Here is a 23,259-nt window from a genome sequence, read left to right on the forward strand (position 1 = left end):
CACCTCAAATGCTGTGTTCAGTTTTGGGCCCCTCACTCCAGGAAGGACATTGAGGGGCTGGAGCATGAGCCCAGAGAAGGGCGATGAAGCTGGTGAGGGGTCTGGAGCCCAAGGCTGATGGGGAGCAGCTGAGGGACCTGGGGGTGTTCAGCCTGGAGAAGAGGAGGCTGAGGGGAGACTTTATCGCTCCCTACAACTGTCTGACAGGAGGGGGGAGCCAGGGGGGTGTTGATCTCTTCTGCCAACTAACAAGCAGTAGGACGAGAGGAAATGGCCTCAGGTTGCACCAGCAGATGTTTAGATTAGATATTAGGAAAAATTTCTTCACAGGAAGGGCTATCAGGCATTGGAACAGGCTGCCCAGGGATGTGGTGGAGTCCTCATCCCTGAAGGTATTTAAAAGACGGGCAGATGAGGTGCTTAGGGACATGGTTTAGTAGTGGATAGGTACAGTTGGACTCAGTGATCTTAAAGGCCTTTTCCAACCAAAGGATTCTGTGATCCAGATGAAGTACAGAGGCTTTTCTGCAGACAGTTCTTCCATAGTAGCACAGAGCATATTAGTAAATATGTTTTCAGTTGTCAGCAGGATGGGCCTAGGTTTTCCGTTTAAATTAGAAATCGTGCTAAAAAGAAAAAAAGAACCCTAATATTGGGTTGGTAACACACAAACAGAATTTGTGAGTCTCTAAATTGAACTTGGACTTCTCATCCTCTTCTGCCAAGCAATTGGCCTCTTACGGGTATTGCTGGTAATATATGTATTGGGCCAGGATAACTTCAATTTGCGTTGATTCAGATACACTAAAGGCTAAGTGGTTTCCAGTGTGGTGTCTCATTACTGAAGTGATTCGAGACAGTGTGTTCGTTTCCCAGTGCAGCTGTGGTTTCCCTTGGGCTTGTCCTGTCAAAGGGATATGCCACTTGGGATCAAACTGGACTCGTCTCTTCCTCAGCACTGCCTTGGTGAGTGCACTCCTGCCTCTCGTGTTTCTTGAAAAATGGATGGCAAATTCCCTGCTCTTTCGCTGGGTCTTTGTGGGAGGCTGTTGTGGCTCTGCATCCAGTTCTGCTAGCAGGGTCTTAACCGCTCTCCAAGTGAGATGTCAGGCTATTTCGTGCACGCTCCGCCTCGGGTGCACAGACCTGTCAAAGCTGTAAATCGGATCTACCTTGTCCCTTTGGATATGGGTTTGGTCTGTGCACATTTTGATGCAAAACCATGATGCATGTGGAGCTAGTTTACAGCTGGCAGTAAAAAGGAGCATGAGTGGAATATGATTACTACTGTTTTAAGGAGCTTTGTCCCCAAGTCCTTGCCAGGGAAAGTAATGGTCTGGGCCAATGCAGATCTGCTATATATTTTGTTGGTGAGATAGCACCTTTAAGGTGGAGATGTTCTTCAGTGTTGTTTTTCCAGTCTGCTGCGTTCAGTGCCTGTCTGCATCATACCATGTGTGGAAAGGGCTGTCAGTCCCTCGCATCCTCACCAACAAATTAGTTTGACAAATACAGGAATGGCTTTTGCTACGTGGGAATCGGTGTAGCTGGAAAGGCTGAAGGTGCCTGCCAGAATTGGGCAACTTTATAAAATGAGACTTCAGTTGATACCCCTACCTACATCTTGCCTGACCAGTGTGGCTTTTGTCCTCTTCACTGCTGGGCTGCATGTCATGGTGAGCAAACTGTGCCATGTATTTCAGCGAAGTTTTGTGCGAGGTTTTAGTGGCAGGATCTTTCACTGGAGCAGTGGCAGACAGGTTTTGGAAGTTTGGTTTGAGGACAGACCTGGGAACTAGGAATGGTCAGATGCTCATCTTCACTGTGATCCTGATCCTTCCTCTGCTTTTGATTTAATACCTGCAAAATAGAAGTCTAGGTGCATTGAAATTCAAATGCATTGGGATTTGATGAGGAGGCTGCATATTACAGCTAAGCTGTGATCCAGGTTACTTTAAGTGGGTAGGCGTAGCTGTAAATTTAGCCAGCTCAGCCTAAAAGTCTTGCAGAGTGCACTTGCCACCATGCAGCACACTTTGCATTTCTCACTAACTGCTCTTCAAAATATTCTGGCTTCTTACCAGAAACTACTGAGGAAAGAGCTATCTTTTTATCTGCACTAAGGTGTGTGACTGCCACATCTGCTCCCCCTCCTGCTGTATTTATTTGTGCTCTTCTGCAACCGGCAGCCTCGCTGGCTTTATCCCTGGGGAAGTCCTTCATGCTCATTCAGGAGCCCTGAAGACTCCTTCATTTCCATTCCCTTTCACACTGCCCAATCTCCCTCCGAGGTCTCATGGTGTGGCCTCCATAATGAGGATCAAGGAGGGTCAAGGACAGTGGTATTCCCCAGGAAGCTGTCTGCATCGTGGCTCCAGTGGCTGGGACCACTGGCTGAGTGCCTCGTGGCTGCTGCCCTTTGCTTTGCCACTTCTGGGTCGGGTATGGAGGGTCCTTCATATTCCCTGCCCTACGCCCACAGAGAAACGGTAGCATCCTTGCAGTCCTGACTTCTGATGGCTTTCAACAGATAATATGCCCCTAAATCAAAGTGCACGTTTATATGCACAAAGAAGCAGCTTAGCTTTATGAGTTTTTTGGATATATTTATGAATAATGAGACCATCCCAGAGAGAAAAGAAGGTGTGTGTGGGGGGTTTAGCTGCATTGCCCTGGGTGGATAGATGGGAAATTGTGAAAGAATAGAGGTGCAGTCTGTGTCATGCAGTGTTTTAGCCAGCCAAAGGTCAGTGGGGGTTGGCAGTAAGGGATGTTTATGGCTGGCCCCTCGCATCTCTTTAAAGCTTACCTTGTGCATTTGGAATTTGATCCAAAGCCCGGTGGGGTCAGGTGGGAGCTGTCGTTCTGTGCAGGTCGGTGGACCTCGGACCACGACGGTGGTAGTGTGCTTCATCTTTCAGCTCTAACTTTGACTTTTTTTTCCTTTACTGTCTGCTAAGACTTTGTAAGTACCTGCTGCTTTTATACGCTGTCAGCCTGTAGAGCTGGGTACATATGGTGCTTTAGCTACAGAGGAGAAGATGCATTAATAAGTGGGAGTCTCGCTCTTTTGTCCCTTTGTCCTTGTATACACCAGTGTTTATGGTGGTCAGTGCTTTCGGTGACTGTGTTAAGGAGCTCCCCAGGCTCAGATCCGCGTCTGCCTGTAACCTTATTTTATTAATGCGGTGAGTGTGTGTGCCTCTCTCAGCCAGCAAGCCAAGCATCTTGCCTTCAACTTCAGCGGAGTGGAAGAAAAGCAATGATTTTTTTAAAGGTGAAAAGTCTGAAGGTAGAAATCAGATCTGTTCAAAGCTGAATTTGAAATCAGGCTTCTACATAGGATGTTAATCTCTACTATAATCTATTAAAGCCACTTAAATGCAAACCAATTAAGATTCAAGCTTTGTATGTCTGCTGCCTGGAAGTGTAAGAGTATCAGACCCCTGACCTGGCAGAGAGAGCTGGACCTAGGAGTTGCTAAACTGCTAAATGAGCTTTTTATGATGATGAAGTTGCTTTTTTTCATGTCACTTTTTTCAGGTACTTGAGTTCAGAGTCTCAGGTGCACTCCAATTTGATAATCAGTTGGGAGTTAGAAATTTGCCTCTTCCAAATTCTTTGTAAGAGGAAGGTATGAAATGTTCAGATCTTCTAATTGCCGAAGGAGGTTGTGACCAGAGCCAGAAGAATAAATTGTTTACAGACAATACTTTCCGTGTTCTCTTAAATAGCACATGTTAAATACAAAAACATCTTGATATTTTTCTTTAGTGTATCCTACATATTTCAGGTGTTTTTTTAATTTTTATTGTTATTTTGGGAGAATTTTTAATTATAATTGCTGTCAGACGAAACTGGACATACTAATAAATACAGAACGTCACTCACCATTTTATCAGAAAACCGTAAACACTGAGACTGTGAATAAGCATATGTTCAGTTACTAATTTCTTTTTAAGTGTACAAACAAATCTGGATGATCATAGTACATTTCCTGATTGGCGAAAGCACACTAACAAATGGGAGCCAGTCTTTCTGTAAGATAATATTAAGTACAAATGCAGGACAAGGTTAAATTGGGTTCAGGCTGCCTTTCCTCGACTGCTGGTGTAAAAGAGCGTTAAAGGTGTTTTCCTCCGAATATTCCTCTCGCGGTTCTGGCTGGCAGTCGCAGGCGGCTGCACCTGGGGTGACTGCAGCGATCGCTGCTTCTCTGCCGCCCGTACTGCTCTACCCGTGGTCTCCTTCCCATGGCAGGGACAACTGAATGATGAGTCCCTGCTCCTGAGCTGCTGTGATTTATAGACTGGCCTTGTAATGGGAATGGATGTTGATTTCCACCAAATTTAGGCCATAGCAACAGATGTGCAGTCCCTGCCGAGCTCCCTGCTCAGGGTGAGTAGATAAAGGATAGGCAAGCCACCCTGGGAGCTGTAGCTGAGGCTCAGAGGACTGTCTAGGAGGAATATGTCCCTGAAATCACAAACCTGCTGCGGGAGGAGGTTACAGAGGGACTGCTGGTCCGCTAGGGAAGCAGGCTGCGAGGGATCTTCTGCGTGCTTGTCAAGTGGTGCTCTGTGGAGCCTGTATCCAGGCAATCCTAGCTGAAGGCTGGGATGGGAATGCAGAAGGTGGCTCACACAGCAGTGGAGGTTGTCACGATCCTACCCAGTGATAGGCGATGGAGATAATGGAGATGTGCCCGTGTGCCTACCTCTTCTATCTAGACATCCCTGCGTAGCAGCTTTCTTCTTGCACGTTTTTTGTGTGGCTGTTAAGCTCAGTGCATTAGAAATCACCTGCCAAAACCTTTATTAAGGATGATCGTGAATTGCTGAAAAGTGAAGAAATTCAGGCTTGTTTCCCATGGCAACTTTAACTCGGCACTCTTGTGCATAAGTATTACAGTGGAATATTAATCTGCAATTACCTGTCTTCATGCAGCTTAGGCTTGGGTGTAGTCTTAAATATCTAGTTCTCAATTCGGTTTCTTACAATGTTGTTTTTAGAGGAATGCCATTAAAAACGCACATAGAACAGCAACTTAAAGTCTTTCTCTTGTTTTTTTTTCTTTTTACTAGAAGTAAATATAAAAATTGTATATGTTTATCACCTCTTTGCCAATTATGGCTGTTGTTATGCTATTCTTCTTACATTGGAATGCTTTAAGTTCCTAGAGTGGCAGGAAATAGTTCATATAAAAGCTGTTACAGATGGGTTTTTCTCTTTGCGTTAATTTTTTGAACAATCTTTTGGAAAAACTTTTTGAGGCTTTGTAGCTAGTTCCTCTGAACAGTTAAAAATTTTGCGAAGAGTGCATGAACATCCATAGCTCCACATCCTCCAAGGTGCATCTGAAATTAAAGAGATGCTGTTCTTTTTTAATCAGATTTTCCGTATGTCATGTGCTTCGTTGCAGTTCTGTTGGACTGTTGTGAAATCTTATTTTGACCATATGGAGAATAAATGTCTTTATTTTAAAAGATGTATAGAGAAGACCAACGTTCTGGAGAGGCTTTTGCAGGGCCTGAGATGCCAGGTGCGGTGCAAACCTCAAAAGCTGCATTTTCCACGGCAGTCGTTTTGCCTTGGAGACCTCCCTCGTTCTCCCAGTAAGTGGGGACAACCTTGCTGTGACCCATATGACTCTGACAGGGCGGGTTATGGCTTCAGGCAACAGAATTAGCTGTATTTATTTAAAGCCGATGAGCTAGAGAACATGAACAGTTACTGAACCCAAATCTCCTGGAGAGCACAACCATGAGACCACCAGGCAAGATGTCTGATGTATGAAAAAAAAAATTCAAAGCAATTTCTTATTTAAAGATACAAACCCAGCATTATTATAGCAACAAGCCTAAAATACCAAGGCACTCGGGTGGCCAATTGCTGCAGTCCTAACCTGACCCAACCTGCTTAGCTTTCGGCTGGTTATTGACAGGCCGATGAGATGACTCCTTTAAAGCAATCAGTCACGTTGCCCTTTCCCTTGCAGCGTGCGGAGACCCCACATCAGTTATGCATCCCGGCGTGCAATTTCCCACCTGTGCTGTTTGAACACTGTATCCTTAGCTGTGCAAACATTACACATCGTTTAGGTGACAAGTTGCAAAGTTAAGTAGACTTGTTGTTACAGCAGAAAGTAGTTGAGCGGCAGTCACCCTGAAAAGAAAAGATCCAGGCTGGCTCAGGAATGCACAAGTCCGCTGTACATGTTTAAAGGTTTTTTTGCCTCTCCGTTAAAACTGCTGCTGAGGGTAATGTGTGCCGCTGGAAATGTTCACACCATGTGCGTTTCTGAAGTGAAGGGAATGGGTGCCACAGGTTTGTACATTTGCTGGGCTTGTCCTGCTGTGTGCGTGGCCCCGGGTACGGTTGCCGATGACCAGTGCGTGCCTGCTGCTGTTTTGCAGCCTCTGCGGCGTGGCCGGTGCTTGGCATCCCTCCCAGCATGGTGTTTTAAAATCAGGCAGTATTCTTCCATGGCATGGCATCTGCCTAGAGCACCGCGCGGGGATGCCGCTTCTCAGGCTGCTGTGGATCCTGGGGAATGGCCTTTGCTGCACTGAGGTGATCTCCTCGTAGTTTCGAACAAAACCTTCCTGGTAAAGAGAGAGTGCGGCTTAGCAGTTTTTGGTGAGAAGGCCACAGGACGTGCCTGAGTCTCGTGTTTTCTTCCCCTTTGTGCCAAGCTGGCTGTGCAACCATTCCTGCGTTCTCTTTGTCAATCTGTGCCCTTGTTAGCTAGCAAAATAGCTCTTGGTTGTGTTATTTAGTTCCTCTTGGCCAGGCAGAAATGCGCTGTCACCAGCAGCTGTTTGCGATGTTTGTAAAACCCTGGGTGTTCATTTCCGTGCACTAGTGTGCCCTTTCTACCCATCCCAGATGTTTTAGTGTTGCTGGGAACATTGATCATTTTTGCTGCTCAATACCAGGTGAAGAGGTTGGGTCTTGAAATGATTTGATAATGCTGCAACGAGGACCGCACGGGCTGGTTGCCTGCGGTAGAAAGGAGCGGACGTGAAAAAGGATATAGCACGGTTGTCATCTTGCAATGGAAAGGTGATATTTGGAAATGTGTGTGTGCTGTTTGTAACCTGGTTTGAGTACTAAACTTCCACCAAACTGTCAAGCTTAAATTGTTGTTGGCTGTGTCAGTGGAGATTTTCTGGGTGGTGAAATGTGTGTCAGTAGCGTTTGAAGGAACAAGTTGAAATGTTGATGTCTGGCTGGTCCATATTTCTCATCCCGGGCGTGGAAAGAGCAAGGGAGGTTCTGCCCTATTCGTGATGTCTGGGCACTGCTGGAAAGATCAAAACAGCCTTGTAGGTTTTGGCAGGTGAGCTGATGCTGATGTTGAGAGGCAGGAACAAGCCTGGGAGCAAATGGCTACCAAAAGTTTTATTCAGGATGGCAGGATGAGGGCTGTGAGCCAGCTCTGGAGATTTCAGGTACAGTGGCAGGTATGAAAGAAGTCCCAAAGACTGCAGTGATAAGTTCAGGGGGAAAATGTCATTTGTGAGACAGGTGGATCCTCCTTTTCTTGGCCCTGTAAGAATAGACCTCAGCTGGGGAAGTGTTTTGCTTTGGATTCCACACTTTAAAAAAAAAAAAGAAAAAAAAAAAAATAATTAAGACCATTTCAAGAGCATCCAAAAGAGAAACAGTGGGTGTGACCAGAGGTCTGCAAAGCACAACCCACGACTGCAGGCTGGATGGCATTGGCGTTGTGTTTAGGGCAGCGAAGAGAAAGGTACGTATGATGAGGTCTTCTGTTAGAAAAACGAGAAAGGCGATGTTCTGGCTTGTGTCTGCTGTGGGTAGGAAGAGCAGTCGTGAATTTAAACAACGGCAAGGGAAATTCTGATTAGACATTAGGAAAAACTTTCCAATGATAAGACTAATGAAACAGGAGGATAGAGTGCCTGGGGAGCGCGTGAGTCTCTCTTATTGGAGTCTGTAAAAACAGCCTAGACAAAGTCAGAAATGATTTAGGGGGAGGTGATGCTGCCCTCGGGCAGGTGCATGGACTAGATGTCTCTTAAAGCTCAGGCTCCTGGAGGCATGTGATTAGATAGGAATTTCAGCTTCTATTAAAGAAAGAGAAATGGTCCCTCACCCTCACAGTTGTAAGGAAGCACCTGAAAATAAGCGGCAGGTTTGATGCCAGTGCAGAACTCAAGATGCAACTCAGAATTTATCTTTGAGGAAATCCAGCCTTTGATGTTGGGCTCCAGTGCCTGAGCATTGGGGGTGGGCAGTGAGGTTCACCTAAGAGCAGGGGGAGGAAGAAACCTTGGATATTCAATGATTGGGCAGCAGAATTTGTCTTCCCATCATCTTATCCAAGTGTTTTATGATCTTTCCATAGTCCTGCCGGTTCCCTTGTGTTTTGATTTTGATGTGTATTTCCCTTCACACTTTTACAGGATATAACAGTTGTTTAAATGTATTAAATTGTTGGGTGTGTGCAAATATGTACTTTAAGCTAAGTAGCGATGGAAAAAGAAATTTGGGGTCAGCTGCTTCCCCGAAGCCCCTTTGGCAGGGTTAATCAGTACACAGAGTAACTTACCCAGGACAGAAATGCCAAGAGACTCCTCGCCGTGCGTGCAGGTAGGCATCCTTTGGAAAGTCAGCGTAGCCCTGGGTCAGCAGAAGTCCTGCTGTCCCCCACTGCAGAGGTGTTGCCTTTATGGTGCTTGTTTTGGTTAGTTTAATAAAAATTTAGAAGTGGGGAAAAGACCTATGAGGTCATCTTGGTTACTGCCCCTGAGGGCCAGTGCAAGGCTGCTCACTTGGAAATGGCTTTAGTTAAAATAATAATTAAGGCAGAGGATGGAAACTGGGGAGGCAGATCTGTTAGGCTAGTGCTGTCCTTACTATGTCCCTTTTCGATTTTAATTGCCTTGGAAAAAAAGGAAAATCACAAGGCTTTAAAAGCTCTGATTCTTCCTGCTCTTCACCCCCCCGCCCCCTCCCCAATCTCAGAGGCATCAACTCTCATCTGTCAAAGTGTAAATCAGCAATTAAAACACAAACAGCGAAATGCCAAAGATGACCCGAAGCACAAAGCAACTGACAAACAAGTCCGGACAAATCGGCGGATAATTTATAAGCATTGCCCTAAAATCTAATTATTTGGCAATTCGAATTTGCAGCCGGCCAGGGCTGTGCAATAAATTTAACCCGCCATAAATTATTTAGGAGCAGCCCGTGGTGTAAATCAAAAACACGAGTGTTTGTTTAAGAAATAAGCTCCTTGTGCATAAAATGACTTTTTTTTTTCTTTGAAGGCGGGGGAGAAACATCCCTCAACAAAATGAGCTGGTGCTGAGCCTGTCCCCTCTCCACGGAGACTCCCTTGCCTCTTCTGCCCTTACCTTCTTTGAAGGTGTAAAGGGGTCTTTTGGTGGGAAGTTTTATGCTTTTTCTTATCAGGAAAAAAATCCCATTCTCTCAACGGCCTCTGCTTGTTTTATTGCATTTTGAACAGTCAGCTCTGATTTTTATGGGCATCTTTTATTCTTGTGTTTATTAAACTTCTTCACATGGGGGTGGGCATAAGGGATAAATTATTCTCTGGCAGCTTTTGAACTGAACAGGCCACACGGTCTTCCTCAAATATATAAATCAGTGTCCTGAAGTGTGCCCTGTCCACTTCGCACGTGGGCTGCTGGATTAAAAGGTTTTCAGAGCCGGGAAGTTCTTGCTGTGCACTGTATTCTTTTCATCTAACGATGTTAGTGCTCCCCAGATCCAAAATGATAAGCAAAAAGATTTCTCTGTGGGAATTAGTGTAACTTCAGGTGCTTTCTTCTCTGAACTGGAGATCTGTCTGCTACGGGAAATTATTTAGTGAGTACAGTTTGCGTGCTCGTTCGTTTCTTTTATTAGCAAGAAGATCAAGACGGCCAAATGCATGCGTCCCTGTGCTGGTGTTAAAGGGAGGGAGGTTTTGTTTAGGGTGGTTGGGTAGGGAAAGTAAGAATAGACCTCAGCTGGGGAAGTGTTTTGCTTTGGATTCCACACTTTAAAAAAAAAAAAGAAAAAAAAAAAAATAATTAAGACCATTTCAAGAGCATCCAAAAGAGAAACAGTGGGTGTGACCAGAGGTCTGCAAAGCACAACCCACGACTGCAGGCTGGATGGCATTGGCGTTGTGTTTAGGGCAGCGAAGAGAAAGGTACGTATGATGAGGTCTTCTGTTAGAAAAACGAGAAAGGCGATGTTCTGGCTTGTGTCTGCTGTGGGTAGGAAGAGCAGTCGTGAATTTAAACAACGGCAAGGGAAATTCTGATTAGACATTAGGAAAAACTTTCCAATGATAAGACTAATGAAACAGGAGGATAGAGTGCCTGGGGAGCGCGTGAGTCTCTCTTATTGGAGTCTGTAAAAACAGCCTAGACAAAGTCAGAAATGATTTAGGGGGAGGTGATGCTGCCCTCGGGCAGGTGCATGGACTAGATGTCTCTTAAAGCTCAGGCTCCTGGAGGCATGTGATTAGATAGGAATTTCAGCTTCTATTAAAGAAAGAGAAATGGTCCCTCACCCTCACAGTTGTAAGGAAGCACCTGAAAATAAGCGGCAGGTTTGATGCCAGTGCAGAACTCAAGATGCAACTCAGAATTTATCTTTGAGGAAATCCAGCCTTTGATGTTGGGCTCCAGTGCCTGAGCATTGGGGGTGGGCAGTGAGGTTCACCTAAGAGCAGGGGGAGGAAGAAACCTTGGATATTCAATGATTGGGCAGCAGAATTTGTCTTCCCATCATCTTATCCAAGTGTTTTATGATCTTTCCATAGTCCTGCCGGTTCCCTTGTGTTTTGATTTTGATGTGTATTTCCCTTCACACTTCTACAGGATATAACAGTTGTTTAAATGTATTAAATTGTTGGGTGTGTGCAAATATGTACTTTAAGCTAAGTAGCGATGGAAAAAGAAATTTGGGGTCAGCTGCTTCCCCGAAGCCCCTTTGGCAGGGTTAATCAGTACACAGAGTAACTTACCCAGGACAGAAATGCCAAGAGACTCCTCGCCGTGCGTGCAGGTAGGCATCCTTTGGAAAGTCAGCGTAGCCCTGGGTCAGCAGAAGTCCTGCTGTCCCCCACTGCAGAGGTGTTGCCTTTATGGTGCTTGTTTTGGTTAGTTTAATAAAAATTTAGAAGTGGGGAAAAGACCTATGAGGTCATCTTGGTTACTGCCCCTGAGGGCCAGTGCAAGGCTGCTCACTTGGAAATGGCTTTAGTTAAAATAATAATTAAGGCAGAGGATGGAAACTGGGGAGGCAGATCTGTTAGGCTAGTGCTGTCCTTACTATGTCCCTTTTCGATTTTAATTGCCTTGGAAAAAAAGGAAAATCACAAGGCTTTAAAAGCTCTGATTCTTCCTGCTCTTCACCCCCCCGCCCCCTCCCCAATCTCAGAGGCATCAACTCTCATCTGTCAAAGTGTAAATCAGCAATTAAAACACAAACAGCGAAATGCCAAAGATGACCCGAAGCACAAAGCAACTGACAAACAAGTCCGGACAAATCGGCGGATAATTTATAAGCATTGCCCTAAAATCTAATTATTTGGCAATTCGAATTTGCAGCCGGCCAGGGCTGTGCAATAAATTTAACCCGCCATAAATTATTTAGGAGCAGCCCGTGGTGTAAATCAAAAACACGAGTGTTTGTTTAAGAAATAAGCTCCTTGTGCATAAAATGACTTTTTTTTTCTTTGAAGGCGGGGGAGAAACATCCCTCAACAAAATGAGCTGGTGCTGAGCCTGTCCCCTCTCCACAGAGACTCCCTTGCCTCTTCTGCCCTTACCTTCTTTGAAGGTGTAAAGGGGTCTTTTGGTGGGAAGTTTTATGCTTTTTCTTATCAGGAAAAAAATCCCATTCTCTCAACGGCCTCTGCTTGTTTTATTGCATTTTGAACAGTCAGCTCTGATTTTTATGGGCATCTTTTATTCTTGTGTTTATTAAACTTCTTCACATGGGGGTGGGCATAAGGGATAAATTATTCTCTGGCAGCTTTTGAACTGAACAGGCCACACGGTCTTCCTCAAATATATAAATCAGTGTCCTGAAGTGTGCCCTGTCCACTTCGCACGTGGGCTGCTGGATTAAAAGGTTTTCAGAGCCGGGAAGTTCTTGCTGTGCACTGTATTCTTTTCATCTAACGATGTTAGTGCTCCCCAGATCCAAAATGATAAGCAAAAAGATTTCTCTGTGGGAATTAGTGTAACTTCAGGTGCTTTCTTCTCTGAACTGGAGATCTGTCTGCTACGGGAAATTATTTAGTGAGTACAGTTTGCGTGCTCGTTCGTTTCTTTTATTAGCAAGAAGATCAAGACGGCCAAATGCATGCGTCCCTGTGCTGGTGTTAAAGGGAGGGAGGTTTTGTTTACTGGCTTTATAGCAGTGCTTTCACGTGCCCTTATGAGTTTTTCAAATCCCTCTTAAAAGGAAGTCCCTAGCCGTTCCGCAGTTACCCTGCAGCCTCCTGCTGCTCAGCCCACTGGCCTGGGACAGCAGGGTTGCATGGGACGTCTTTTGGGGCGGGCCATTTTTTTTTAAGGCAAAAATTCTGAGCAAGCTGTCACACAGATTGGCTTGAAGTACCATGAAATCATAAATGCAAGTTTGTTGTAAAGAGAGTGGACCTGGTAATGGATATGTATAAGCCTCCGGCTCTGTAGGTTCCTATTGTTACCATGTTTGGGGGCGCAGCTGAGGGGAGGGACAGGGTGCCGATGTCTTTTTCTTTAAGCGTGTTAATATTGATTTTAGAAGCTCTGTGTTCCAACAATATAAATGCAAATGTCTTGTAATTGGGAGCCGCGTGCAGAATTTCTCAACAGAAAACATGTTCAACTTTTCATGACAATGAAAGGAAAATAAAAAGCCGCTTATTTATTGGTGGTGGTTTGAATCCTGGATTTCCTTTCAAGTTGCTTTGCAGTGCTAAATAAAATACCTAATTGCAGCGCTCACAAAATTCAAATGGGTACGTTTGTTCTTCTGGTAGCTGGCGGCTATTTGCAGCCTCTGGACACCCTCAGCATTATTTCAGCACATCCATAACTTCTGGTTGCGCTGTAAGGAAAAACTGGGCGGGGGGTGGGGGGAGAGGAAAAGAAAGAAGGCTTAGAAGCCCCAAACGCTGCTGGCACAAATCACCGCTGAAGTTGGACCGTGTACTCAGTGTTGGGAATGGGTGAGGATCTTAAGGTAGTACTTATGGATGATCAGACTCTGAAAAAAGAAAGGAAGTGTCAGTGAGCCTCTTCCTTTTAATTCCCTTGTGCCTCTCACCTCCACCTTTCCCACCTGGGAAGAAGCGGTGAAGGTCCTTGGCGATGGAGATGGAGCTTGAGCGTGTTGAGCTCGCCGGGCTGCTGTGAAACGTGAGCGAGTGCCCGGCTGCCTTCCTGCATCGCAGTCTGCTGGGGGGATTGTGTGTGTGTGTCTAAGTGCTTGCCATTTCATAATAATTACTAATGAAATTCTAGATCTGTAATAACATTTTGGATATCTAAAACAAACCATATGCTTGTAAAAAAAAAAAAAAGGGGGAGAGGAAAAAAGTGGAAACAGATCAACTTTAAGCCATAAATTCTTGGTAATAGAGGCCTTTTTTTTTTTTTCCCCCCCTTTCTGTTTATGTTTGATAGATATTTTTGTTTCTGCAGGAATGTCAACTCTTAATTTCATGATGTATCATGGGCTTAAGAAAATTGAATTTAATAAAGGCAAAAGATGAATGGCACCTTTAAAGGTCCCAACACTTGTCTTTATTAGCAGGACAAACTGCAGGGTCTCCAAACACTGCTTCTCTCCAAATGAAAGTTTAAATGAAAAGTACAGCAGTGTCACAGGTTAAATTTCATTGCAGGACTGGCTAACGTCGTTAGTGAGGAGTGGGGCTGATTTCATGGGGCTGGTATCTGTTGCCTTAGATACCAGTGGAGCAAACACTGCCAGAGACTGGAAAAAATCTCTGCTATAGGAAGCGTGCAGATAAACAGCCTTTTGGGAAAGGTTCGTTACCACTTGCTTCAAAAACTGACCAAATAAGCCCAAAAGAGCGGCTGCGCTTTCTCCTGAGATGCTCGAGTCACTCCTGGGGTTCTACCCCTGCTCCTGGCTGTCAGACCTGCAGTAATTCTGGATATGGTTAATTTTTCCACATTTTTTTAGTATGGCTTTTTATTTCCTCCGTCTGTCTTAATCCGACCCTCCTGGACGTGCTTTTTGCCTTTGGTTCTGGAAGGCGAGCGACGCCTTTGTGTATCAGATCAGCGGCAGGGGGGGCTTTCAGCCTCACTTTGCATCCAGCCACTTGATGGCCCCTGAGGATGTTTCTGGCCCCTGAGGACCAATCTTGGCATGGCAACGCAGCCCTGCTGTGAAATCCAGCCGGTCCATGTCCCTCTCCAGGAGGGGGAACGCTCATCTTGCCCCGCCGTGGGCTTGCCCGCTTTCACCATCACTCCCCGAGCGGGGTGCAGACCTAAGGGGCAGTGAGCCACCACGACCCAGTTTGAAGGATTGGGGTGGTGTTATCCTGGGTTAAGCCTGGCTCTGTTAGGATGTCCTGTCCATTGGCTTCAAACTTTGCAGTCCGTTTTCCTTCTGAACAGAAACTTGCTGCGTTCAGAGCCTATCTGTGGTAGCTGTTTTGAAGTGAGGATCAGCTGTGTCCAGCGTTTCTTACTCAGATGGAGTTTCTCGTGTTTCCACGGGTGGTCCTGGGTGGCTGAGGCTGGTCAGTTTGGCTACACCGCAACAGGCAATCTGCATGATGCTCAAACATTTTGCCTCTGTGTCCTCCTCCCCTTCCAGCCCATGGGTGGAATTTCATCTCTTTCCTGGGTAAACTTGGTGCCTCCTGGTGGGGTGGTACAGCCATGGGGAAGGATGCGCCCAAACCTCTGCTCTGCCTGAGCCTGCACGGCACCCGCTGAGTGTGGCACAGCTGACTGGGGGGAGATGGTTAAGCCCTGCGTCCTTTGCAGCTTGACTGCTTGGTGTCTACCTGGGCCCTTCAGTACTGTTAACACTTTATTTTAATTTTTCCTCTAACTTTCCATCCCCAGCAGCACACGCTGCCCGCGTGCCCTGGTCTGGGCTGTGTGCCTGCTGCTCCAGGGAGCTGCTCTGCTGCGGCCACGGGCTCTGTCCACCGTGGAAATTGGGTGTTTCTCCTGGCTATTTAAATTATTTGTTATTTCCATTTACCCACCCAGCTTCTCGCCCTCTCTCTGCCTGCTGGGCTGGTGATGTCATCAGCTCATATGTATGACCTCATGATAATTTCCGCCTGTGGGTCATGAGGGTTGCAGCCAGGGTCCAAAAACTGTGTTAGTTCCTCTGCAGCGGCTGCATTTTCCACATGCTAATTTTACTCACAGGAGTTGGATTTTTTTTTTTATTTTTTATTATTTCTTATTTGTCTCTTCCAGATGTTTTCAGGCAGTTTTTTTTGTTGTTAAACTAATTCCATTCATGTTTTAAAAATTTATGAAAGCGCTAATAAAAATGTCAAAGTGGTAAAAATGTTAGCTTTTGCTCTGCTTTGATTAAATTTTGCAAACTGTTTTTGAATATTAAAAAGCAATATTTTTTTTATTCTCTCTCCCTCTCTCTGTTTCTCTCCAGAAGTGATTTGAGAGGCTTGTTGCGTGGATATCACTCAGCGGGCTCATTTGCACTCCAGAACCTTGGTGCCATGCATCTCTATTAAATAACATAGACAAATTATTCTTTAAAGACACCAAACAAATTGTCACTTCTCCTCTTACATTAAACTGGAAGGAGGAGAGGGAGTGGAGGAGGAGGGGGGTGAACACAAAGGATTTTATCGCTTTTATTCAGTGGTTGGCTTTTTTAATTTCATGTATATTTTTTAATAATTGAGAAATCCATCGCAACTGGATTTGTTTAAACTTTTTATTAACAGGTCCATGTAAATTTCTGATTGCTGATTATTCAAATAATTGAACATTCTTCTGATGAAGGAACGTTTTTATTTCCCTATCAGCATAAATTGGCTACAAAGAGGAAAATTAAGCAGGGCTTCCTACTGTGCCATATCCCATAGGGATGGATTTTGGACGGGTTTCCAGCTGTTTTCCATGCTGTTGGAGGAGAGCAGTGCTCCTCTGCTCCTCCTGGGAAGGAGGTGCTTCATGCCATAGCCCCTGTTGTCTGTCTGGTGGTGTCCTCCAAAAGGACAGCAAGGTGGAGAGGGTGGGACTGGTCTTGGGGAGGGCACAACCCCTGGGTGTCCTTGCTAAACAGAGGTGAGCCCATTGCAAGTCTGTCTCCATGTTCCTGGGGTGGTGCTAGCACATGTGAGTGGTGCCAGACCGTCTTCCTTAGGCTCGGCTCAGGCAGCTATGTGTGTGGTTGCAGCGCTGAGCACGGACACATCCCTGCCGCCTGTCCCAGCCATGACGAGTGTTGGCATCATCCTCCTCCATGCTCACGGTGTTGGATGTGCTCTGTGCTCTGGCACCACTTTCCCCTCGTAGTGCAAAGCTTCACATCAGGCTTGTTTTTGTTTGGGACTGCTGGGCCACTCTTTTTACAGCCAGCTTGCTAGGCGGGATCATTTCCAGCTTCATTTTTTGTTTCTTTTAAATGAACAGCTGCTTTTCTTTTTGCCCTATTCAGGAAATCATCGAATTCCCTATCCTGAAGCTGAATGGCAGGACAATGGAGATCGAATCCACCTTTCACATGTATGTTCAGCCTGTGGTGCATCCCCAGCTTACGCCCTTCTGTACAGAGGTAAAGTGCAAAGGTTCCCTGGTGCTCCAAGAGTCTCCCTGGGAAGCAGGTTTCCATTGCACCAGGGGTTGGGGTCGCCTCTTCACGGTGCGGCTGCACGGCAGCATGTTATGCCAGCCTCGAGTTAAGGACAAGGGGAATAATTTTTTGTCGTTGCAGTAGCGTGTAAAGACTTCAGTTTGGATTCATAAATAACTCTAGCTATCATCTGCTAACTAAGATCAGTTGTATTTACAAGTAATGAATGCCTTCCTGGGTGACCACAAAGTAAAAGCACTCCTGTTAGCTGATGTTCAAAATCCTGTAGCTTCTCTATGAGCTCTTCGTGATTTTTGCCGTGCTGCTCTGTGGTGGGGAAGGTCAGAGGAGAGCATGGTCCGAGGGAAGAAAGTGTCGTACTGCTGCATGGTTCAGAGGCTCTAAATGACTCTCCTGTGGGCCTGCCTGTTGGGATTTGATGAGTCCTTCAGAGTGGTAGGGTAACCCATGTCTGTATTTTTAAGAATTTCTTTTTGATGTTGTGCTTGTGGGGCACTTGAAATGATTGCTGGAGAAGTGGCCTCTTGTCACTTGGTTACTCTCATTGCTGAGGACAGCTGCTCTCGAGCTGCGGCCACCTTTCCTCGGATACAGATGTGAGAGGATGAAGGTGGTAAATGCGATCCCTGATGGTTCAAAGGAATAGGCGGGCAGAGGTTGGTTTTTGGTTTGGGCTTTTTTTTGTTATTACATTTTCTTCATTTGACACAAAGTTAACTGTTTCTGCAAGTGCATTCTTCCTCCCTGCTGTAGCCATTAAAACTAAGTTTCTAAGCTCCTTTTGCTTTGGGCTTTTTTCCTGTTACTCTACTGTTTCGATATTGGCCAGCTCAGTGACTGAAGTACTGCCTATGGGAATCAGGGTATCCAAGTTCTTCGTTTTGTCCTGGCTCATCCGGGCTCATCAACACCATGGTGCATTTTCCCTGACCTCCATGGCTGCAGGTCTAGGTCCTTGAAGTGCTTGTCCCGTGTGTACTAACGTGATGAAAAATGACTCCTCTATGTTAGGTGTAGTTCCCTCCAGGACCAACCAGCCCCTTCCATATTTCCACATTGTAAAAACAAATACTTTTCTTTTTTTTTATTCTCTTGTAACTAAAAACCAGCTGAAGGTATTTTATTTAAACGTTAAAAAAAAAAAAAAAAAAAAAAAGACTAAGCACAGAAAGCATTATTCCCAGGAGAGGGGCTTTCAGAAAGCTATAAATGTGTGAAAACAGAGCGCTATAATGGAAACGATTTTGCAACCTTAATACTAGAAGGCTGGACAACTACTTTGGCTGTCCTTATCCCCATGAGACTTGCTGGACATATGTTTGTACAAACGTGATAAATCTCACAGCTTGCACCTGATCTTTGCTGAGAGCAACGTCATCTTCTAGAATAGAGCCCAAAATGTCCCTTTTGCATGTCACCTAAATTCTAGAGAGAAGTCATCTCACTTATTAACTCCCACCAAAATTCCTTTTTCTAGAAATTCCTCTGTTGCGTCTTTCCCCCTGCTGCTGAGGGTTGCAGCTCTGTTGTTGTACGAGGGTCTGCATGACTTGCTTGGTGTGGCTTTTTGAGCTGAACGGAGCCTCCAGCCTGCTGCAGCCTGAGGACATTGAGAGGTTCTCTGGATACCAAGCTTGTGACAGAGACATTCAGCCCATCTAATGCTCCGTCACCACGGTGCCGGTTCCTCTGCCTTTTGCTCTTGGGAACCTGGAATAGCTGGTTGTGTCTCTGCAGGTTCATGTCTTCTGCATGGAGCCCTTCAGCAAGTGAGGCCGTGTGTGTGTGCTGGCCGTGCTTTCGCGGGAGCCCCCAGGATGGGCATGGGTGTCCCAGCTGCAGCGTTCTGCCGCTGACTTCGGTCTAGTGTCTTGTGTCCAGAGTTGGATAAAAATGGGCAGTGCTGAGCCCAGCAGGCAAAAAGATCCCAGAATCCCCACTGGTGTGCATCGGTGGCACAAAATGGTCCAACATGCCACGTTTGGCAAGTTCTCTGTTATTAACAGCAAACGTTAGGGAGCTGGTTTTAATCCTAGCCTGGAAGCCACCAGCTCCTGGGCAACCCCTTGGTGTGTTTGTGCTGCTCGGTGCACAGCATGGCCCATGTCCCTCCTGGCCTGGTGGTCCTTCTGCCTGTTACAGGGGCTGCCATGAGGTCCAGGGAGTGGGATCATGCTGGAGGGGTTACTGGGCTTGTTCCTGGACCTGACTTTGAAACCCTGCCCTAAGAGCCAGAGGTGAGCTGGTCATACTGAGGACCTTACTAGACAGTTGCAAAAATACCCTTTCGTGTTTGCAGCCGCTTTTTTGCAGAGGCTGTAGCGGGTGCCTAGAGACCTGTGGGGTCGGTGGCTCCTGCTAGGCAGGTGCAGGGGTCAGCCCCATGCCACTGGTGTAAGCTCCCCTGAGACTCCGGGGACATAGACGGGGTGTGCTGCGTGTCCAGCTCCTGCGGAGCTGCTGCCTGCACAGCTCCAGCATTTGCCGTTGACTTTCAGCTGGTTTATGTTTTCTGAAAAATACCCATTTTGCTAAATGCCAGTAAAGGGCTTTGTCTAGGCACCTCTACTTACAAAGGGTGAGATTTATTGGCCTCTTTGTCTACAAAGAAAGACCAGGCCTGATTATCAGATTGTACACCAGAGACAAGTGCTTAGGTAATCAGCAAACTGTCTTGGAGCAGAAATACGATGGTTTCCCAGATAAACTCTGTAGGAAAAGCAGTGGTGTTGACATTATACTGGAGCCTGGCTGCTGTGCTGCTGCTTTCCCTTTTCCCCTCTGATGGCTGCCTTTGCTGGGAAGCAATGAGACTGCTTGGTTTAGGCTGTGTGTGTGAGGATTACTGGGATTGCTGGACATTACGCCTTGGGTCTGGAGTACCTCTCACATCCCTCTTCCTTCTTGAAGAAGTCAGCACAGCACGGGAAGGGTGTCTGCAAGGGTAAAGAGCTCGTGGTCACCCTCAAGGCACCCCTTTGCTTAGCTTCTGGTGTGTCTGTGCTCTTCCCTGGCTACAGGAGGTTCCTCTGACTCCCCACACTAATGACCAGGAGCACATCTTCCAGTACTGGCTCACTCTGTAGCCCTCATCTGGTCCCTTTTCTTTTGACCTGCTTCTGTAAAACAACAGGTCATGAGGCTTGGTTATGGTGAGGGATGTGCTGGATGTTTAGACAGAGAAGGTGGAAAGCGCTTGCTAGTGGTTAAAAGCTGCTGTCAGGTATATAAAGCTCATCATGCCCTTTTGGAAGATGCAAGTGGTTTGTCTGATGTCCAAGGAAGTTCATACCAGGAGCTTAAGTGAAAGGTTCCCTCTACACAGAAGGTGCTTGTACAGGCTTTTTCATGGTACTTTGCTCTCTTTTTATGATTAATTTTTATTGATTTTTTTTTCCTGAAGGAACAGACAATAAAAGTACAAAAAGATAAATGCCTTATAGCTTGTTTATGTTCCCAAGTACCATGTGCTTCTTGGGATCGCCAGTGAAACTTTACAATTGTGTGGTTTTATGTTTTTATACTTTATCAAAGCTGCAAGACCAGATAATGCTGCAGAGACCCAATGCACTAGGTTGGGTGTTACAGATGGACATAACTGATAACAAAAAGGGTGAGAGAGTAGAAATCTGGTCCCTTCTGAACACTTCCTGACCTGTATTGAAATGTACCCATGGAGCAGGTATCTCTTTGTATTCGTGTGTGTGATTTCTGCAGGATGAATCTTGCGTGCATGTGTGCTTGGCGATGTGTTCTTGTATGGGTAAGCTGGTACTTTGCTTGGCCTGGCAGGGAAGAAGGGAAGGAGTCTTGAAGAAGATCGAGTGGAAACTCTTTCGTGAGACCTCTATGCCCGCCTTCCCATACCTCCCTCCCTCCCTCCTGATAGGAAATGTCTGGATGAGGCCATTTCACTCTGTCCTCCCATGGCCATCAGGGGTACAACACTGAACAGATGCAGTCCTGAAGGTGCGGTAGAAGCTATTTATGTCAGTGCTGGCCATGATACCAAAAGGTTGCCTGCCATCCTTAGTACAAGAAAGACATGGGCCTCTTGGAGTGGGTCCAGAAGAGGGACAGAAGAGTGATCAGAGGATGGAACACCTCTCCTCTATGAGGAAAGGCTGAGAGAGTTGGGGTGGTTCATCTTGGAGAAGGGAAGGCTCCAGGAGACCTCATTGCAGCCTTTCAGTACTTAAAGGGGGCTTGTAAGAAAGATGGGGAGAGACTTTTTAGTAGGGCTTGTTGCGACAGGACAAGAGATAATGGTTTTAAACTAAGAGGGCAGATTCAGACTAAATGTAAGGAAGAATTTTTTTTTACGATGATGGTGAAACACTGTAGATGCCCCATCCCTGGAAATATTCAAGGTCAGGTTGGATGAGGCTCTGAGCAACCTGATCCAGTTGAAGATGTCCCTGCTCATTGCAGGGTGGTTGGACTAGATGACCTTTAAAGGTCCTTTCCAACCCAAACTATTCTATAGATTCTATGATCCTTGCCCAAAAGCTCATCTTTCAGCCACTTCCAGAGGTTTGATTTGAGCTGCCCTCTGAGAGGCAGAGCCAGCACTTTGCAGTAGGTCAACTGTCCACCTCTGCCAGGTGAATGCATGGAAAGGCAGCAAGAAAAGCAACAAACAAGCCAGTGAGCTTTAAAAACTGGTCTAAAGAGCCATGCGTTAATCTCTCAAATCTATTTGCCTCTCAGAGTATGGGAAGCCTGTAGGTAGCAGCTGTTACCCAATTAAAATACAGATTAATATAAAAACAGTTTCTGGAATATAAGAGAGTGTCTGTGTCCCTCCACTTCCTTAAAATTCTACCTCATAACGGCTTGATGAACTTAAGAAACCCACCTAGAGGAACTCTGCATTCTTAAAATTAAAATACTTTCCCTAAAAGGTATATATTACCATTCCATGGAAGTCACTATGAGAAAATAATTTTTCCACTTACAGCTTATTCAGTGAGTCAGGTATTTGGTATTCATTAAATGTAATTACAGTTTAATTGGAGTTTAATCTCTTTTTTTTTTTTTTTTTTTCCTTCCTCTGAGTTCAGTGCTCTAAGCCAAGCCATCAAAGAAACGGAGAGGTAGAAACCATTGAGCTTCTTTCAGTTGCCACACATTTAAGAAAGCAGAGCCCTGTGGTTTGTGAGCGGGCTTATATTTTACGAGTAGGTTGAGCTGGTCTGCATGGAAGTTACTCCTGGGTGGTGGTGGGGGCTGTCGGCACCTCTCGAGTGGGTGCTATGGCTTCTGGAGGCTTGAATGCATGTGCAGGCAGCAGGGCATGCTCCTAGGCTGTGTTTGACCTTTATTTTATGAAAACGTGTGAGATGTGTAGCTTCAGGAAAGTGCCATATGAAGTGAAATCCTGTAGTGTGCACTTGTTTTAATAATGATTTTTTTAATTACTTGGGTGCATTGATGGCAAGCTACTGACCTCCGATATTCAATATGTTAAAAGACAGTTTTGTCAGTTGGAAGGCAGACAGAAAAATTATCTATTTTCCATGTGCCTCAAGCTATCCTGGGCAGACACAGGCAGAGGCCCATGAGACTGCATCTTTTTATGTGTGTGTCTAGCATTAAACAGCTGAGCAGTCCGGGTACAGTCACTAGGACTATCTGTTGGCAGGACCTGTTCCTAAGGAACCTCCTGAAAAACAGAGTAGACCAGGGTTCTGGAAGAAAGTTGTTTTCTTCAGATTTCATTCAGTTGTTTTAAATACAGTTTTGAAATGCAGAGGGATGCTGTGATGGTCTATGGGAAAGCACGCGTGCTGGCTGCCCGGCGCAGGGGAGGATGACTGGGTCCACTCTGGGTCTCACCTACCAATAGTAGTCCGTTCTGTCCACCTAGCGCTGTGCAATTTTGGTGTCACCGCGGTAGCAGGGCAATGGCCAGAAACCCCCGTAGTTACAGCTGCCTCTCTAAGTCAGGGCAACATCAAAACTGGTGAAACACATGTTGAGAAAGGGCAGAATTTGGGCATCGCGCTGGTACATGAAGCAGAGGCCACCACTGCTCCCCAGGTGGATCCTGCCCTGCTGAGAGTTTGCTGTTCCATGGTGTGGGTGGGAGCCCCCCTTCATTTCTGTCTTTGGGATGAAACTGTGCCCTTGCCCATGGCTGTGGAGCTGCCAGGGTTGCTCTGCTGTGGATGGCTCCTCAGCAACATCCACGTGGGTCACAGGAGGATGTTTTGGTTGCAGCGAGATGGACAGGAGAGGAGACCTCTCTAATGATCTTTTGAGTGCTGCTCTGACGCCTGCTTTCTGTTTGTCTCTCGTTTCAGCTGACTGGGATTATTCAAGGCATGGTGGATGGGCAGCCGAGCCTCCAGCAAGTGCTTGAGGTAAGCAGAGTAACCTTTAGTTCCCGAACTCTGACCTCTGGTCCTGTCGTCCCCTCTTCATCTCTTT

The 23,259-nt window shown here is 46.0% G+C and overlaps 1 protein-coding gene across 3 annotated transcripts in view; it reads left to right on the plus strand.

The window, feature by feature from the left end:
• The window catches only part of ERI3 (ERI1 exoribonuclease family member 3), a 95,872-nt gene that overhangs the window by 1,169 nt on the left and 71,444 nt on the right, over positions 1–23,259 (plus strand). For all 3 annotated transcript variants that reach the window (XM_009638851.2, XM_035894247.1, XM_035894248.1), the window contains 2 exons: positions 16,672–16,788; positions 23,133–23,192. In XM_009638851.2, the coding sequence (XP_009637146.2) occupies positions 16,672–16,788; positions 23,133–23,192 (177 nt within the window). The remainder of the gene's footprint in view (positions 1–16,671; positions 16,789–23,132; positions 23,193–23,259) is intronic.

The sequence above is a fragment of the Egretta garzetta genome, unplaced genomic scaffold (assembly GCF_000687185.1).
Source record: "Egretta garzetta isolate BGI_Z169 unplaced genomic scaffold, ASM68718v1 scaffold145, whole genome shotgun sequence".
NCBI lineage: Eukaryota > Metazoa > Chordata > Aves > Pelecaniformes > Ardeidae > Egretta > Egretta garzetta.